The 20,544-nt window shown below is 34.2% G+C and overlaps 1 protein-coding gene across 1 annotated transcript in view; it reads right to left on the bottom strand.

Moving 5' to 3' along the window:
- Positions 1 to 20,544, bottom strand: part of LOC145681868 (uncharacterized) — a 197,819-nt gene that overhangs the window by 115,692 nt on the left and 61,583 nt on the right. The window contains exon 5 of the mRNA XM_081753474.1: positions 7,537 to 7,661. Within this exon, the coding sequence (XP_081609600.1) occupies positions 7,537 to 7,661 (125 nt within the window). The remainder of the gene's footprint in view (positions 1 to 7,536; positions 7,662 to 20,544) is intronic.

Here is a 20,544-nt window from a genome sequence, read left to right as displayed (position 1 = left end):
ATTCCAGGATGGTGCTAGATATGTTATACGAGAAAACGTACAGTTTTGGGAAAGAGCTCGTATTCTAATTCGTGAAGAAAATCATGCAACTGTGTAGCTCGAAATATTCAGGGATCAAAGGGCAAGTTTAAAAAAAAAACAAGAACCGAAAATATACCAAACAGAAAGAAAACGGAGCTAGATTTGTTGCAAGCTTGAACAATCTATTTGATATAGCACGATATACCACATGGGGAGGTCCTTAGACTAATCAAAAATGAGAAAGACAAGGACTTTTTCATTGTTTATATGGAAGAGGAACGACGTCGTTGTATGTTGTCAGTGGATAGAACTCTTGATCAAAAGAAAGCCAAGAAAAAAACAACGAAAACATGAATTGATGGAGGCAAGTATTAGTGGTAATACTGGCACTAACGCTGTTATGCTGTTTATTTCGAGTGATAGTGACAGTGGCAGAAATTTGGAATCAAGTAAAACCAACCCTGATGACGAATAGAAACCCACGCAGAAGCATATTCTTCAGAAGTCCTCAGACACAAAACGAAAGCACAAAACCTAGAAGATAGTTGTTACTCCCGAACTTGTTTCTATGTTAGATAGATCGAAATTAACTGACAGAGAAGAAATAGCAGCAACGGCTAAAGCTTTGGGCTACAATCTGGACGACGCTACCTTCCTTCCTTCCTTTCTCCAATCCTTCATTCAGCAAACGAGCTTGCGAATGCTATCATCTTGAGTCAGATGCCATCAGAAAGAGCAAGTTCCAACCAACAAGCGCCTTCGTTGTCCATCGAGATATCAAAATTCTACCAGACATAACAGAAAACGAAACCATCGATACCCTACCTGTAATAGTATGTGGCATGGGAAAAACTCAATTGCTAGGAGTCCTAAACTGAAATTTGGAACTGGACAAACTCAAGCAGACGCCGTTCTATGTGCGTTAAGTCATGAAATATTATTGACCAGGCAAATGCAATGTTTTTCGATACAACTGCCAGAAATACTGGCTGCTACAGCAGCATTTGTGTCATAATAGCAGAAAATTAAGAAAAGTCTTTCGTATTTAGCTTGTCGTCACCACATACTGGAGAAAGTTTTGGCAGCAGTTTTTAAGGACTGCATGCGTGGAGGTGTATCTTCCGGTGCAGCAATATTCAAGAGTTGTAAAGAAGCTTGGAACTTCTTAGATCACACAGACCATGACTCAGCAGAAAAAAATATAGATTTGGCCAATGTAAAGGATGAAATTCTAGATTTCGCACTTAGCCGTTTTCACGTAGCCGTAGATGAGTATCGTAAATTATTGGAACTTACTACTACCTTTCTTAGAGGAATCTTGCCTCATGGAGTGCGATTTGGGGCACCCGAAACTATTCAACATGATGGATGGCAAAGGCACTGTACGAATTCAAAATATGGCTTTTTAGAGACCAATTCAACCTTACTTATCAAGAAGAAAAAGGTTTGATTACTTTGTGTACTTTCCTTGTTAAAGTTTACATGAAAGCGTGGTTCTTATCACCAGCTGCTGCATCTGCTTCAAGAAACGATCTCAAATTCCTGAAAAACCTTCTTAAAACGAAGCAGATAATGTAGCCGTGAACAAAGCCCAGGAAAAAATTGTGGTCATCTCTGGTACTTGAGCGAAGAACTCATTGGCTTGGCGTTCTTCGACGAAGAACTATCCTCAGAAGCAAGGCAAGAAATGGTGAAAACATTACCATGTCAGCAATGATGAATCTCCAAAACGCCTACAAATAACTCGAGATGCTCTTGTTTCACTACAGGATGCCAAGATCAAGAATTTCGTAACGGAGAACACGATGCCGTTTATTGAACTTCTGAGTATTCGAACAACATTTTTTGCAGAAAATCCTGAAAGATGGAAATCCAACACTGACCATTTAGCTGGTTATGAACTAGTTAAACACTCCCAACTAGTTAATGATCATGCAGAACGCGAAGTTGCCCTTATATATGAGTATAACGGTATTTTCACAAAGGACGAGGAGCAGAAACAAATTGTTGCAGAACACAGGAAGCAATATCGACAATGTTCAAAGAATACCATATTTAGGAAAAACAGTACGTGAAAGTAAAGTGAAAGTGAACAAACTTTAAAACAACACAAATATAATCAGCAATACTGGTAATGTGCTCTTACGTATAATTGCGTAATACGTATAAGAAAATATATAACAATATATACGCAACTCGTATGTATAACAATGTGTATGCACCAATCGCAGAGTCAAGTCCTCAAAATCGGACCACTTTCAAAAGGAAAAACTGAGACTAGGAAGAAAACAATATAAATGCCGACATTTCACAGTGATATGATAGAAAGGTACATTATTTATTGAAAAAAGAAGTTTTGTTTATTTCTAATTAAACATAAATGTATAATAAACAAAGCATGGAACATGTGCAAAAACTAGGTGTTAAGCAATTTGTCTTCTAAAGTGGATCATATGTCCTTCTAAGTGAATCATAGCCCATTTCTAACAGCACAAAAACACGAGAAAATCTAAATGAATAATAAATGGAAGAAAGCAAGGTGTAATAACTACCTTATTCTATAATGGTATAATTTCCAAGTATCTGAAATAATTTCTTCTTATGTGTTTCTGAAACGAAACACTGTCCAGAAAGGAATGTCTTTTTTTCCTGTGATACTAACACAGTCTTCTTGGAACCACGTGTTACACGAGCTGCATTAGATCATTTCTTCTTAAGATTTTCCAAAGTAAAGCACTTTCCACAAAGGAATGTCTTTTCCCTCGGGCACCAAAATAGTATTCTTCGGGTACCATGAATTTCTGGCCAGGGATCTCCCTAGGCCGTGTCCAGAACTATTGGTAGGCGGAAGGGTAAATATGAAATTAAATACGTTATCCATTTGTTATCCAGCATGTAGTGCGAAAATGTCTTTATGTGTTGTAAAATTGGTCCACGTTTATAAGGAAGAGAAGGAGGTTTGCAAAGTCCTTACGTATTTAATTACAAATCCATACAACTGATCAAAATTGCACAAATATTTTTTTTAAAACGAAAATATTTTTGTTTCACAATACAAGCAAATGCTTTCTAGGAATCCATTTTATGGGATGTTTCTATAAACTATCCTGTTCACAAGACAATTCAAAATCCGGTTTACAAGACATAACCTTACGCATAACGCTCAGCTGTAAGCAGCTAACGAGAAAGACAAGGCGTCACTGAATTCCATCAATTTTTGTAAAATGATTACCTTAATGAACAATAAAAATATGGTTCAATTTCAGCTAAAAATACTTCCGCAGAACCTTACGTTGTTTTATACTGCTCTTTTGGAATCAACTTATGTTCCAACAATGGATCCCGAAACTTTGTTTCCGATTTTCTATGACACAGACGCCACCACACACACACTTCCAACGGAGGTATTCATTCAACTGCCATTGAACGCTTGGATGCGGCTAGAAACGGAAACACTAACTAACTAACTTTATGGCCTATGGAACCCTCACGCACGGTAACACAGGAGTTCCAACGTTTGGTCACGCATCTCGCTTTTCTTACCTTGTTCCTCTTTATAAGCCGGGGTGGTTTTCAGAACTTGACTATATTCAAAATTTCAATCTCCTTGTGTTGAGCAACCATTAAAAATTGTTGTAAACTTTTAAAATTTAACCAGTGTATCTATTTTCAGTTGTGTAATAAATGTTAGGGGTGTCGCAAGTGAGATTCAGAGAAAAATTATTTTCCCCTAATTTCCACCCTAATTCCCTCAGAACTACCATTTTTCTACTATATATATATATATATATATATATATATAGTAGAAAAATGGCAGTTCTGAGTCACTGAGCTCACACCGAAGCACACATATAACTTTCGGCTACAATATAGGGATAATGTGAAAGATGAAACCTTCTATCCGACGCTGAATCCACACAAAAAATACTTTTTTGCTGTTTCTTATAATTATTATTGTATAAAGATTATTGTGTTTAGTGTTGAAATTATTTTAAATATTTGTTAAAGGATTTCATTGTATTGGATATTTAGATATATTGTCACAGTGTGCTTGTCTGTCTTTAGAGTTATTGTAATTAATTTATTCATCAAATATATATATATATATATATCTATATATATATATATATAGTAGAATAATGGTAGTTCTGGGACACTGACCTTACACCTATTTCGTCAGTTCCGACTGATGCAGAGAACAACTTTCACAGTGACGCCTGATACGCGATGTCAGACGACCCAGGTACGAGTCGAGATATTGAGTCCCCCGGGTTTGGGGTGTATTCGTTCCCCTTCTCGACTCCTTATTAGGAGGTGTATTCGTTTCCTTTTATGGGCACTTTTTATAGGTTTGTATTCGTTCTCTTTTATGAGCACTTTTTTCAACCCGTATATAAGATAGTGGGGAATACCTAAGGCCCGTACGTCCATGACCCGCGTACCATACAGCTATGGAAAACTGAACAGCCCGAAAACTCGTTCTCTTTTATGACCACATTTTAAGGGTGTATTCGTTCCCTTTAATGAACACTTTTTTCAACCCCTATTAACATAGCAGAAATTGCACATACTCTACGAACACAACTACGTAACATAGGAGAGCTGATAAAAGAGTGTAGCTTACTTATACCACTATATAACATAGCAGAAATTGCATGAGTATGAACACATAGCCGAGAATAATAGGGGTATATTCGTTCTCTTTTATCAACCCCTATTTTAACATAGCAGAAATTACATAACACTATGAACACAGACACTTCGAACACTTATTTTTTCGCAGCTAACATAGCAGAGAATAATGGGGTGTATTCGATCTCTTTCTCAACTCCTATGTAACATAGCAGTGCTAATAAAAGACTATGACCACATGTTCAAATCCCTATGTAACATAGCAGAAATTACATAAGACTATGAACACGTAACAGAGATAGTGAAAGAGTTTGACTTATTTTTCCACCCCTATTTTAACATAGCAAAAGTTACGTAAGACAATGAACACAGAGACTACGATCGCATATTTTAACAGCGATCGTGATTTTATGTGGATGATTCTCCTCGAAAGTATTCTTTTAAGGTTGATTTTTATTTTTTTGTAAAGGTCGAGATTCTTACTTCTTCTTTCGATATAACCAATGTTATAAGACACTGTCCGAAAATCAGTTACGGGGCATAATCAATCTTTATAAATTTTCGAATTTTCAGAACGTTTTTCTTTTACCATTCCATGGAGTGGACGCAGTTAGCCATGGAGCTGACATGCTTCGCCATGGTTCTGACCACTTTCAGCACCGAGCTGAATGATGTCTATGCCCTAAATATAATAAAAGTATGTTTGATAATTAATTAATAATATACATAAAAACATGTATAATCTTCAAGCATGTGTTTAAAGATTCTGATGCATCTGTACATTTTTCATATTATTTTATCAAACATGGACTGAATAAAAAGCTTTTTCGGTAAATGTTTTTTCGACCGACATTTTTGAAAGTTTGAACAACATTCTGCTCTCAATGCTTCACCAGTAAATAAGTGTTTCCTAACTAAACTACTTCCCAAACACTAGACCCGTGCAACATGTTTGTAACAATTGTAGGTGTGTCGTTGACTTGATTTCTCTTCTTCATCTCTCGAAAATATAGTGTTTTCCGTTTCATATACTTCTTTCTGTAAGTATCTCTCTCTTTTTCCAAAACTTTATTTTCTCTATAAACCATCTTCTCCATTTTTTCTCCTTCCAGTAGCTTCCCTAAGCTACACTCTTTAATCAGCTCTGCTATGTTACATAGTTGTGTTCGTAGTCTATGTGTAATTTCTGCTATGTTAAAATAGGGGTTTAAAAATGTGGTCATAAAAGAAAACGAGGTTTCGGGTTGTTCATTTTTCCATAGCTGGATGGTACGCGCATCATGAACGTAGGGCCTTATGTATTCTCCACAATGTTATATAGGGGTTCAAAAAAGTGCTCATAAAAGATAACGAATACAAACCCCTAAAAAGTGCTTATAAAAGGAAACGAATACACCCCCTAAAAAGAGTTGTAAAAGGGAACGAATACATCCTAATAACGGGACACTCAATTTCTCGACTTGGGAGCGCCGTGGCTCAGTGGTAGAGCGTTCACCTCCCGTGCTTGGTGTCGCTTTTCGATCCCAGCTCGCGCCGTGTGAACTTTGTGGTGGACAAACACCGTACTCGTGGGATTTCTCGGGGTTCTCCTGTTTCCTCACACTTTTTTCATTCCACCATTTTCATTCATTTCTCATCATCACTGTCTCCTTTAGCCTATCCGGCGTAAACGTGGAACGTAAAATTTAAAGATTTCATTTCATTTTTTAATTTCTCGTCTCGTACCTGGGTCGTCTGACATCGCGTATCAGGTGGCATTGTGAAATTCATTCTCTGCAGCAGTCGGGACTGACGATATATATACTAGAGGAATAAATTGATTACACTAACTCTAAACACAAACAAGCACTTTGTGATAATATATCTAAAAATCCAATACAATGAAATTCTTTAACAAATACTTAAAATAATTTCAACATTAAACATAATAATTTTTTATCAATAATAATTATTAGAAACAGTAGAAACGTATTTTTTGTATGGATCCAGCGTCAGATGGAGGGTTTCATGTTTCACATTATCGCTATATTGTAGCCGGAAGTTATACATGTGTTTCAATTTTGATTTCAGAGTTTTACAGACAAAATGTTCAAACTATGCCGCTTCTTTATAAACAGTGGAGTACACAAGGACGGTTTGGGGTATAAATATCTTCTTAAGCGAAATATAGAAAAATAAACATTTAGTATGTGTATTAATATATATATATATATATATATATATATATATATATATATATATATATATATATATGAATACAAAAATCACGCTTGTCCTTAAAAGATGTAAGATTCAGTGCTTCTTTCTCCTAATGATTTTTTGCGTACGCCACTACTTAGAAATCTGCAGATTTGCATATATCAATAGAAATCTAAGTATGTATTATTGTATACCTTAATTTCATCTTGGGCTCGCGCTGAGTCAGAGGTAGATCGTTCTCCTCTGGTACGTAGGGTCTCTGCTTCGATCTCAACACGTACCAAGTGGAATTCGTGGTAGGGAATCACCATTTCGTTCATTCTTATTATCCTGCCTTCTTTAGCCTGCACGCCATAACTGTGTATCTAAGTTACACATGTATCTACAAGTGTAGATAAAGTACAAGTAATTGTATTACTTTAATGGGCAGTATTTCAAAATACATTACTTTGTCTGGAACATTTTTACAACACTGAGAAATGCAAGTAAACATTATAAGGAATTCGTTTTTCTTTAAATAGAGGTAACGGGAAATCCCCCCCAAAAAACAAATTTCATTATGATCTATTCTTAATGGCTTGGAATCATGCCAGAGACGTTGGGTTAGAAACGTGTTCTAACTTCATATGTCTCAGACAGAGTACACTCGTTTAACTTTGGAGAAAGGAAATATTTTATTCTTACCTTACAATATGCGTGAGAGCAGAGTAACAAATGATAGATGGTCCAAGTGGAGTGTCGAGAAAATGTTTTTCAAGAATATTGCGTGGCTGGTAATCAATAACTATATGTTTAGGCATTCCTTTAACCTGAAATAAAGTATGGAAAATTTTGACGTTCTATTATTATACTACATTCAAAAGTAATAAATAATTATTTCAATTCCAGTTTAAGGTATTATTATACATTTTTGAAACATGAAATATTTTAAAATATTACACCTTCTAAATGGTTTATATAAAAGTAGGGTAACTCAAAAATAACTTTAGGTAATACTACCATCTTAAAATCATCAATCGCATACTTGAATAACAAATGTATCTCCTTCTTGGCTGCTAGAACTCCATTAGATCTGATCCAGTACTTTTGCTGGTATTGTAATCGCCTGGACAGATACTAGTAAACTTACACCTAATATTTCAACCAGGAGACGGCAGTTTGTATGCCTGTGTATTACTGATACAGACTTTTTAATCTCGAGTTGATACACGAAGAAATTTCTCCATTTTAAGATCTATCTCTATCTTTTTTTTTTTTTTTTTTTTTTTTTGCCGTATTGTCGTATGAGTGTTATATATCAATGATATTATATAATTCGTTCTGTTTAATGTCTAATTTAATGTTTAATGTCATTTCACTACATACTGTATGTGAGAAGAAAGGAAAAAATGTTCGTAGTAAATGGTTGAAATTAACTGCAAATATCAAATCTGCAACAATTGAACGAAATAGATAAATTAACATTTGTATCTATTCATTGACCTACTTCAATTCTCCGTCATTCTTGTCATTGGAACACAGGAGAAGATGTTGCTTGGATTATCATTGAAATTTAAGCATGTTAAAAAGTTCAAAGCTACAGAGATTCGAATATTGGCAAGCTTGATAGAATTACAATCCATTAACCACTTACCTACAACGACCACTTACTTGATATTGCTCGAAAACTGTTAGATAGTTAAAAATCTTTAATTAAAAGTTTAGACAAAGCACTAAGTCTAGTTAATTAATTTTCTTCATGAAATGTTATTGTTCATGAATTTAACTGATATTATAATTATATTATTCTTTATTATGATTACTATCATGTCATACCAACAATTTTACAGATTGAACATGTTTTACATCGGTTATTGTGGTGCAAAAGAAAATATGACTTGTCCGAAAAATACATGTATACTTAGAAAAGACTTAACTTCTAATATTGTTCGCTGCAAAACCAGTAGACAGTATCTAGGGTAAGCAACATCTAGTGTAGAACAGGAAAAAACTATATAAAGCGGACTAAAGGTAAGCCTAGAAACAATCGAGCGGTTAGAAACAGCGGTTTGTTAGTCATACGTTATTCTGCTTATTTCCTCGAATCGATCAAGCTTTCTCTCTTTCTCCTACTCCTCATCTAACCCTGAGACTAATTACTTTTTTTAATAACTTTTAGCAACTTCTTTCTTTTCAAACACGATAAGGAAACACTATTACGCGAGTTGTAAATGTAAAATGACATAGGTGAAAACAAGGTGTTGCAATATGTTCATTACTCTATTATTATTCTCTCAAGTATGACAGACCAAGTTTCAATTCTTGGCAAATGTTCATTTGATTCGGGTTGCACGTTTCAAATAGGTTCACTGATGAATGTAACACTAAACTCTAATTAACAAACTATTATTCTTTAAGTCGTAATATAAAATTATTCGTAAGGTCTCCTTAACAAATAGAAGAGTTCGTTTGTTTCTTGTTGTAATTTTGAAATGGTATAATCAAAAATTTTTCTGGATATTAATAAATAAATATTTACGCGATACTTATTAAAATTCCTGTATATATAGTACCGATTCCCATGAGAAAGCCTTAATTCAAATTTAATCTCGAGTATTGTTTTGCATTACACTTTAAAATACTGTACACTCTAATTTAACAATAGCGCTGGAAAGCGTATAAAATCCCATTAAGTTAATTAAACAAATATAGCTCAGTGTGTCGTAGAGAATTAAGAGTAGTATTTAGTATATATATATATATATATATATATATATATATATATATATATATAGGGTGACTCACGTAACCTTGCGACCTCAAATATTTCCAAAATGACAAAAAATTTGACAAATCTAGTTACGCAAGAATGTACCCATGATAGGCGCCTAAAACATTCTGTAAACAACGAGTGCCCCCAGGGGTCCCATTATAGGGCCCCAGGACCCAAACTGAAAATTTTAAATGGAAACACCCTAGTTTTGTTGCAGATTGTAATTCTGCGATCAAAACTAGGCAACTTTTACTTGAAGCACTTTTCCATTATTCTAATAGATGGCGCTGTAATCGCAAAAATTTATTATCATCTTACGTACGTCCCTTAACTTTGCGACCTCAAATATTTCCAAAATGACAAAAAAATGGAACAAATCTATTCACGTAAAAATGTACACATGTCAGAGGCCTATAAAATTCTGTAAACAAAAAGTGTCATCAGGAGTCTCATCACAGGAGCCAACTTGAAAATTTCAAATAGAAACTCCCTATCTTTATTGCAGATTCTGATGTTGGGATCAAAACTAAGCAAGTTTTACTTGAAGCACTTTTTCGTTATTCTAATAGCTTGCCCTGTAATAGCAAAAAATGAATATCATCTTACTTACGTCCCTTAACTTTGCGACCTAAAATATTTCCGAAATGATAAAAATGTGACAAATCTATTTACGTACGAATCTACACATGTCAGAGGCCTATAAAATTATGTAAACAAAAAGTGTCCCCAGAGGTCACCATAGGAGCCAACTTGAAAATTTCCAATAAAAACTCCCTATCTTTATTGCAGATTCTGATTTTGCTATCAAAACTAAGCAACTTTTACCTGAAGCCCTTTTTGTTATTCTAATAGATGGCGCTGTAATAGCAAAAAATGAATATCATCTTGCGTACGTCCAATAACTTTGCAACCTCAAATATTTCGGAAATAATAGAAAATATGACAAATCTAGCTACGTAAGAGTGTACAAATGTCAGAGGACTACAAAATGCTGTAAACAATAACTACTCCTAGGGGTCCTATCATAGGGACCCAGGGATAGTGATGTGAGGTGAAAAATTTTCCGCTATATTTTTCCGGAAAATTTTTCGTGCGAAAAAAAAATCAGTAATCAAGTAACAGTTCCTCAGCAATCATAAAATTGGATGAATTCATGTATAGAAAATTAAAAAGTGAAAGATCGTTTAACGAATCTGAAAATTTTCATGGGTAAGGAAAGTTTTAGCACTATGTGGGATCAAGTTAAACAATTTTTCATGAATCGAAATATTTTCTGTCTTACATGGAAAAATTCGAGAACTTTTTATGAGTCGGAAAATTTTCATCATTTTGAAGCAAAAAGTAAAACAACTTTTTGTGAATCGGGAATTTTATTGCTCTGTAGAGACAAGTGAGAGGAATTTTCATACATCGAAAAATTTTCATCACGATGTAGAAACAAGTGGAAAAAATACTTTTCATAAGCAGGACAATTTTGGATATTATTTGCAGTGATGTTAGGTGGAAAACTGCACATAGAGCTAAAAAAATTGAATTTCTGTAGAGGAAAGTTAGTCAGCAAATTTTCCAATTAGCTTTGGGGAACCGGAAAATTTTCTAATATTTCAAGTTGGGAAGTAAAATTTTACACAGTGTTTCTCTCTCTCTCTCTTCCTCTGCGAACTCCTTCGTTGCTAAGTGGTGAGCATATGCGCCTTGGCATGAAAACCTGGCTTCGACTCCCAGTGGGAGCTCATGTAGTTCGGATTCCACGTTAATTAGCTGGTCCCGTCTTACATAGTCTCGCTGCTGAAAGGGATGTTAAACTCAAACTCAACTCAATTCAACTCCTCTCTCTCTCTCTCTCTCTCTCTCTCTCTCTCTCTCTCTCTCTCTCTCTCTCTCTGTGTGTGTGTGTGTGTGTATGCAAAGTGCAGAGAACATACATCGGGTTCGTAGAGTACGAATATCCAATTCTATTATTTAAAATTTCAATTTATTAAAAGTCATGAATAATTTCCGATTCATAAAATCATACTCCACTTACTCCTACATCGTTGTTTAGCCGTAAAATTTATTGGTAATAAATAATGTCTTAAAAAGTTTCATGAAGTGAAAATCGATTCTCCATTCTCGATTCTTCATTTCAAGAATGTTTCAAAACCTTCAATGCGTTCTTCCCTCAGAATCCACCTTTGATCTTACAATATTAGATTTCGTCAGTTTAATACGCATAAGACGGTTTTCTCATACTTTTATAGATTTACATACTGCAACTTTTATAAATAAGTAGATATAATATAAAGTGCCTACTGTAAATTTTTGACTATTCAAAATTCGAGTTTAAGTAACTCATGAAAAAAATACAGACCATTTTTCTGGAAATAAACATTTATTTATTCAAATGTATTCATTCAGAAGAGAAAGTGAAATATAACTAATAAGGAAGCTGATTTGTGTAGTTGATTTTCCAATAAAATAATAAAAGAAACATAAAAAGCTGCAAAATTAGTGCTCCGTTCTAAAAGCAACAAGTAATTTAATTTTAATTTACAAAATAAAAAACATTCCTTATATATATATATATATATATATATATATATATATATATATATATATATATATATATATATATATATATATATATATATATATACATAATAATGGCAGTTTTACAATACAAATATCTGCTCTAAGATTTGTTGATTATACAAAATTCCAATATTGAAATTATGATATACGAGTGTTAAACACAATAAAATCATTTTTCCTTATTTTATGTTACAAAAATTATCTTCACAAGGTACTTTTAGGTAGTTATTTCATTACATAAGCAGGACTACATGTGAAGTAATAGTAAAGTTTTCTTTCTGAAATTGATAAATTGACAAAGAATTCTTTTCAATTTCTTGTTACATTTTTAATATTGGAATGGGATATTTGTTCTCTAGGAACTCGATGTATGTTCCCTGCACTTTACACACACAGAGAGAGAAAGAGAGAGAGAGAGAGAGAGAGAGAGAGAGAGAAACACTGTGTAAAATTTTACTTCCAAGCTTGAAATATTAGAACATTTTCTCGTTTCCGAAAGCTAATTGGAAAATGATAATTTGTTGCTCTCTAACTTTCCTCTACAGAAATTGAATTTTATATCTGAATGTGCAGTTAAATATAGTGGAAATTTTCCCATCAAACATCACTATACATAATATCCAAAATTGTCCGTATTACGAAAAGTTTTTTCACTTGTTTCTACATCGTGATGAAAATTTTCCGATTCAAAAAAAAATCCTTTCATTTGTTTTACAGAGCAGTAAAACTTTTCGATTCACAAAAAGTTGATTTTCTTTTTGCTTCCAAATGAAAATTTTCCGACTGCTAAAAAGTTCTTCAATTTTTCCATACAAGACAGAAGATATTTCGATTAATGAAAAATTATTTCACTTGTTCCTACATAGTACTGAAAATTGAGCCATGAAAGTTTTCAGATTCTTTAAACGATCTTTCACTTTTTCACATTTCTGTACATGATTTCAATCAATTTTATGAATACTGAGGAACTGTTACTTGCCCAGTGATATTTGTTAAGAACGGAAAGTTTACCGGAAAAATATAGAAGAAAATTTTCCACCTCACACCATGGCTAAACAACGATGTAGGAATAAGTGGAGTATGTTTTCATGAATCGGAAAATTTTCCGCAAAATTTTTATCACTGCCCAGAGACCAACTTGAAATTGTTAAATGGAGACCCCCTATTTTTATTGCAGATCCTGATTCTGCGATCAAACTAAACAACTTTTAGTTGAAGCACTTTTTCGTTATTCTAATAAATGGCGCTGTAATTGCAAAAAAGAAAATGAAAAATGAATATGTCCGCTATTTTTGCGACCTCAAATATTTCCGAAATAACAAAAATGCGACAAATCTAATTACGTAAGAATGTGCACATGTCAGGGGCCTAAATAATTCTGTAAACAACAAGTGCCCTCAGGTGTCCCATCATAGGGCCCCAGGGGCCAACATGAAAGTTTTACATGGAAACTCCGTATTTTTGTTGCAAATTCGAATTTTGCGATCCAAAATGCGAAAATTGTACTTGAAATACTTTTCGCTATTCGCCCAGATGGCGCTGTAATCACAAGAAAAGAAATATCGTAGTACCCTACCTGGGATTGATAATAAACTAAATATCTCGGGAAATAGACGTGCAATTAAAAAGCACGAAATACGTTATAAATATTTCAGAAAAGCTTAGTATAAAACAAAATTGGTTTCATTTACAATTCAATGCGACCATGGTAGACCATTACGATATGGAAAGGAAAGTTTTTCTGTTTTGCAACAAGAAACACCTTCCGTAGCATTGTAAAGGTCAAGTAGACGAATATGTTTGTTAAATATCACGTGACACGGACAGGTTAACTAAAAGCATTATTTCACACTAGTAAGTAAAAGCACAAATGGCAAAGGAGATTTCACAGGAGAACAAATTTACAAAATCTGGATAAAGCGCAAAGAAACTTAATTGATATTCAGGGCTATTGTAAATGATCTTCCTGATTTTAAAGGTTAATAACTAACGTTTGTTTAGTCACAATGACATGCAACATATGTTAAATGAGAGAAAACTCAAAATTATTTTTTATTTATAAATACATGCAGAGTGGGGTGTTTCAGCTTAGGCACGCTAGGCACGTGTCTAGGGCGCAAAAGATTTGGGAGCGCAAAAACTGGAGGGCGGTAAAAGAGAAAAATTAAAATACGCTGGTGCAGAAAACGTCATTTCCGTTCCGGTTGAGCTACCTGGTTACAAACAAACCAACTAGTTCTTGGCGGCTAATGTAAATGTGAGACTTATAAATTTACTTTTGTTAATTGAAAATAGAAATTTATACTACTTGATAAATAAGAATACTTAAGGACAGTTGTCTGAGGATAACTTGGGGTAAAACAAAAAACAAAATATTAACTGTACTAATATTAGGAAAAATTATAACTCGCTGAGTCAGCAAAAACTTTGAGACGTCATAGGTCAAAGGTCAATGCCCTTGGCCTGTGGTCAATGACCTGGGGTACCTAGGACCACCCTCTCTAGATTGTGGCAGAGGTACCTTAGCCCACCCCCTAAATTTTGACAGGGTTACCTAGGACCACCCCCTTAAATTTTGGAAAATGCCAAATCAAAAAATTTGGTATGATAACGTAGGGCCATACTATGTACCTCTATCTGTATTGGGGGTCCATCTCGTTTTCTTCCATGGGTAAAAAATTGCCAAAAAGTCAAATTTCGGAGATTTTTCACGTAATTTATCCCCTTTGATGAGGTCTTATTACCTTATATAGTTGTATGGGTGTATACAGAGGTCCATTCCCTTTTATAAGATATGGGTATATTGATGCACTCCTTTAAATTTTTGGAAGGGGTACCTTGGTCCATGCCTTAAATTTTGGATGTTGCACAATTTAAACATTTGGTATCATAGTATAGGACCCTAATATAGATCACTATAAATTTGACTGGTCCACCACGTTCTCTTTTAGGGGTAAAAAATGCCAAAATATAAACGTAAGCAATACGTTGTACCACGTGTTTCGTTTTTGACCCAATTGATTCCCTTTGATGAGGTTCTATTACCTTATGTGATTATGTGGGCATGTATAAGGGTCCATAGGTACATTTGTGCACCCGTTTCAAATTTTAGGAGGGGTACATTTACACACCACTTCAATTTTGGAAATTGTCCAATTTAATCTTTCGGTATCATAGTACAGGACCTCAATACGTATTATGATAAATTTTGGTGGTCCATCTCGTTCCTTTTCATGGGTACAAAATTGTCAAATTTTAGTACAACCACGTGTTCGGTTATTGGCTCAATTTATCCTCTTTGATGAGACCATATAGGGTTATAAGGTGTGGACGGGCATCTCCTTTCAATTTGGTAGAACCCTTAGGGTGTCAAATGCCAGTATGGTCAAGTGATCGATGACTTGTATTTGATGCGCGAGTCTTTGATACGACGACAGGTCGCTGGTCAATGTTCTCTGTGAGTTAGGTGGATATTTTGAACAAGATTCATGACCAGGGTTCTAGTCTTATATCGCACACTTCTTTAGGAGACAATTACTTGGAATCTTATAACGTTGTATGTACCATATTGATAGAATGAAAAATAAAAGGACATATATAAGAATATGTTGTATTTTATTCATTTTTCTGGTTCCTTCTTTTCTCTTTTTTGGTACACTAAGATATTGATAATGTTTCTATATTGAGCTGGGTTTCTTCATTAGACCTCCTCCTCTTCTTGATTATGATGATTTTTTTAATGTTTTGCAGCATAGCACCGGTTTGCAAAGCTTCGTATTGTGAATTCTGTAAAACAACGAGAAAAAGATGATTAGTATAGAAATAGATTATGATAAAGCAAAACATGTAAAATGCACTCTCAATGATAAATATGATAAAATTACCTGGAAGGTATATTGCAGCAGTCTATGATCATTAACCGAGGGTATTGTTGTGAACAAGTATTGAATTTCACGCAGAGATTTTCCTTTGGCTTTACAGCACAAATAGAAATAAGTATAATAGCCACATACGGATGAACCAAGACTCTGCATTTGGCTATTATTATATATGTAATACATACAATGAAGTTTTAGGAATGCAACATGTTGTAGTACATAAGGAGGAAGGCCATAGCTGTCAAAATATTCTCCAACACCGCGATTATTAATATAAATTGCAATCCAATCGCTTTATAATTTTGTGGATGGATCTGTGTTCACAATGGTTGCCAGAGGAAGTGAAACCCGTGAGGGTAACTCATCGCTTGCAAATACCCCGGTAAAATGATTTCTAAATAATGGACTACAATTTAAAGCGCTAGCTAATTGTAATGTATTTAACATCGTGAATGGAAATGATACATAACGTATACGTACCTTGCAATTTAAAAGTCCAGGATAATGTTGCGCTGGTGGTCGACCTCTAGGAGTGAGGAAAACTCCCCATACACAATATAGTTTGAAGATTCTGCTAGTTTCTCTTGGAAATGAACTTCCGATCGGATGGCTCCATGTCATTGTAAATTCCAATAGTGACAATCTCCAGGAGAAGAATCGGGAGTTAGGTCAAATACAAACAGTGTATATCCATTCTTGTAGTCGACTCTTGAAATTGTATTTCCAGTATTGGTAAAATGTATGCCAGAGCCTGAGATCAATGTGTGGTACGACGAAATGTAGAGATTCTCTTCAAAGCTGGGTTGCAATTGCTTGGAAGATACAGGTTTTCCATCCACATACAATGTAAAGAAATTAATGTTTAGATGTTGAAATTCAAATGAATTGCTGATAATAGTTCCACTGGATGCTTCATTCGATGTAAATCCTACAATAATACGATTTGGCAATGTTCCCATAAACAGGTTATCAATAGTTTTGGATTGTATATTCTTCGGAATGGTAAATGATTTCATTTGAACTCTTGTTAGAGGATACTTTTATTGTATGCTTTTACGAGTAAAGGCAATACTATGATGTAATTGTATGTTTGATATTTGGTATGATGTTTCAATGTCTGATTAAGTCTTTCTGCGATGCTGGCTTTAATATGTGTATCCTTTGTTGTAACATGTTGCACGTTGTGTTTCCTGAGAAACTTTTGTATTGTCTTGTTGGTAAATTCAGTTCCTTGATCACTACGTAGCACAATTGGTTTCCTGTCCTGGAAAATCATTTCAAATGCATTCACTATATCCTCGGCACTTTTTGATTTTAGTGGTACAGCCCACCCGTACCGACTAAACACATCAATCACTGTAAAAATATAGTTTTGAAGGTGATTTTCATAGTTTTGAAGTGATTGTAAATGATTTGAATCACATTCCCATTGATCATCAATATTGTTGACAAGATATAAATCTCTACAGAAACGACGACGTACAGGACAATGTAACGTGTAAGTAGGTTGTTTCTTTAACCAAAGTTTTATTTTGGCTTGAAGTATAGATTTTCCTGTGGCTTGCCATAATTTCTTTGCAGTAGAAAACGATGCAGGATGTACTGCATTATAATAAACGGAATTCAACTTTTTGTTCATGGTTTGTACGTTGACCATTGTGGAATAATACGTTTTCTTTTTGGTCTGACTTCTAAAACATCATTATCATCATTATCTTCCTCTTCTTTTCCAGAAGAAAATAATTCTTGTGCAGGTTTTGATGGTGCTGATCCTTTAGATGCTGTTGTACTATTATGCTTGACAATATAGTATAATCTTCGTGGATTACCAATCAATTCTTGAGGTGTGTTTGACGATGCAAGGTAGTTGCAAAACAATTTATGATGTGTTTGACGATTCGTATGTTTCCTCTCCCGAGTCACATCACACATAAAATCTACAATATTGGATCCATGTAGTTTATTATCGTTGATATACACTGTTCCTTTATGATCCCACGTAATTACATCATGTTTTAAACGATGGAATAGTAATTCGGCTTTCTTACGATACATTTGTCGTATTGCGGATAAAATTCCTTGCTTCGTGCTATCATCAACATTCGAACCGTCACCATCAGGTTTCATTGATGTAATTGTAAGTGGTATTGGTTCTTCTTGTTTGCGTATCACATAAAGATATTTCTGTAATATTCTATTGTACTGATTCCATTTTTCTTCATCACTTGGATACGATGTATTCAATATAGATTGCATTTCACGATCGAATCTTGTTTTTCACTCACACTAGATGATGATGCATGCATTCGTTGAAGCATTTCTGGTGCAACTAAAACAATCTTCTTGCTATGTTCCATGACGTTTATTGTTTAAACAAAACAGTGGATAACACACTTCCTACAATAGGTGCAAATAGTGCAGGTAAGAATCCTCCTTCTTGTACGGCTAAATGTTCCTTCTTTTTATCCAATGATTGTGTATTGCCCATGAGATAGCGGAGCGTGTTTTTGTAACGCTTCTGCGCACTTAACAGTGGAACATTGCCTTTTAAGACATTATAACAAGATACTATGAATTACTGAAGCATCTGCATTGGCAACAATAGCTTTACGCAATCTCAGTTCAGCTTTGTGCAGAGAGCGTAGCAGATCATCGTGTTTCACTGTAGGAGACATCGTGATAGACTAAGTCATCCTTCTCAGGCGCACAATAATTTAAACATGTTTTGTTGGTACATAAACGTAATTATGCAAATCGTGGGGAAAAATATTTATACGAAATCGCATTTCATCGGGTATATCTTGTTTAAGAACCATCAGTTAATAGCCATGTGGATTTCTTGTTGTGTCAGCATAACTTTCTTGTAGAAACAGTGAATGCTCAGGCATGATTTGATAACTCATATGCTTGATTTGTGACTTGTCACGTGGATTTTTAAACAACATCAAAAACGAGCAATTTAAACTCATATTTCTATTTGCTTTACTTTGATGAAATACAGGTTGTGTTATAAAAATCACACTAATATTTCGATGATGTGATCCTTTCGTGAACAAATCAACAATATCACTATTCACTTCTAGCATATGATCATCAATAATAATCAAATGTGGTCCATCTTCAGACTGAAAATCTTTCATTCGTGGAAGTCCTTCGTGAAATTCTACTGGAACCGGCATTGTTGCATACACGTCTTGCCATTCTGCATAATACCAGTATATCTTACGAAGTTTCGTATTGATCATGATTGGGAGATGTGACAGTAATCGCTAGACAAAATACGTTTATCCACACCCACTAGGTCCTGCGAGAATACATGTAAATGGATGTTTCCATTGTTTATCCATGATGAACACTACCACCTTGTTTCAAATATGATGCGTATTTAAAGTGACTTCAAGTTTTTTGTTTTAGTTTGTAAATTCTTGCTCTCACTTTTAAATGTTGGCGAGAAACGGAAAACCATTTATCTGTTAATCGAATAGTTGAAAACCGTTTATTTGTTAATCGAATAGTTGAAAACCGTTTATTTGTTAATCGAATAGTTAAAACCGGATCAAGTTTAACCGTTAACCGTGAAAGTTGATCACTGTTTGATCTTAAATGCTATTTAAAATTGTATTTGTTTGAAAAACTTTTGAAACTTTTTTGTTTCGAAATTTTTGTTTGATTATTTTTGTTTCAAAATTTTGTTTTAATTTTTTTCGTTTCAAAATTTTGTTTGAAAAATTTTTGTTTCAAAAATCTTGTTTAAAACTTTTTGTTTTGAAAATATTTTAGTTTGAAATTTTTGTTTGAAAGTTTTCGTTTCAGAGTTTTTGTCTTGAAAATATTTTGTTGCAAATTTTTTGTTTATTTTTTTGTTTATAATCCCTTTTGAAAATATTTCGTTTCAAACTCTTATTTGAATTTTTTGCTTTAAAAATTTTGTTGTGAATTTTTTATTTGAAAATTTTTGTTTAAAAGTTTTCGTTTCAAACTTTTTTGTTTTGAAAACTTTAGTTTCATTTTTTTAGTTTGAAAGCCTTTTTTAAAAATGCCATGAATCTTGTTCAAAATTTCCACCTACCTCATAGAGAACTTTGACCAAGACTCGCGCATCAAAACCAAATCATCGATCACGTGACCGTACTAGCATTTGCACCCTAAGGGTCTTACCAAATTGAAAGGGGATACCCATCCTCACCTTATAACCCTATATGATCTCATCAAAGAGGATAAATTAAGTCAATAAGCGAACACGTGGTTGTACTAAAATTTGGCAATTGTGTACCCATGAAAAGAAACGAGATGGACCACCGAAATTTATCATGATACATATTGAGGTCCTGTACTATGATACCGAATGCTTAAATTGGACAATTTCTGAAATTGAAGGGGTAAGTTAATATACCCCTCCCAAATTCTTAAAGGGGTGCATCAATATGCCCATGTCTTATGAAAGGGAATGGACCCTGTACACTCCCATGTGATCACATAGGGTAATAACAC

The sequence above is a fragment of the Thermobia domestica genome, chromosome 3, assembly GCF_964235325.1.
Source record: "Thermobia domestica chromosome 3, izTheDome1.hap1.1, whole genome shotgun sequence".
NCBI classification, from domain to species: domain Eukaryota; kingdom Metazoa; phylum Arthropoda; class Insecta; order Zygentoma; family Lepismatidae; genus Thermobia; species Thermobia domestica.
The sequence above is the reverse complement of the archived record's forward strand: the minus strand, read 5'-3'. Positions and strand labels throughout refer to the sequence as shown.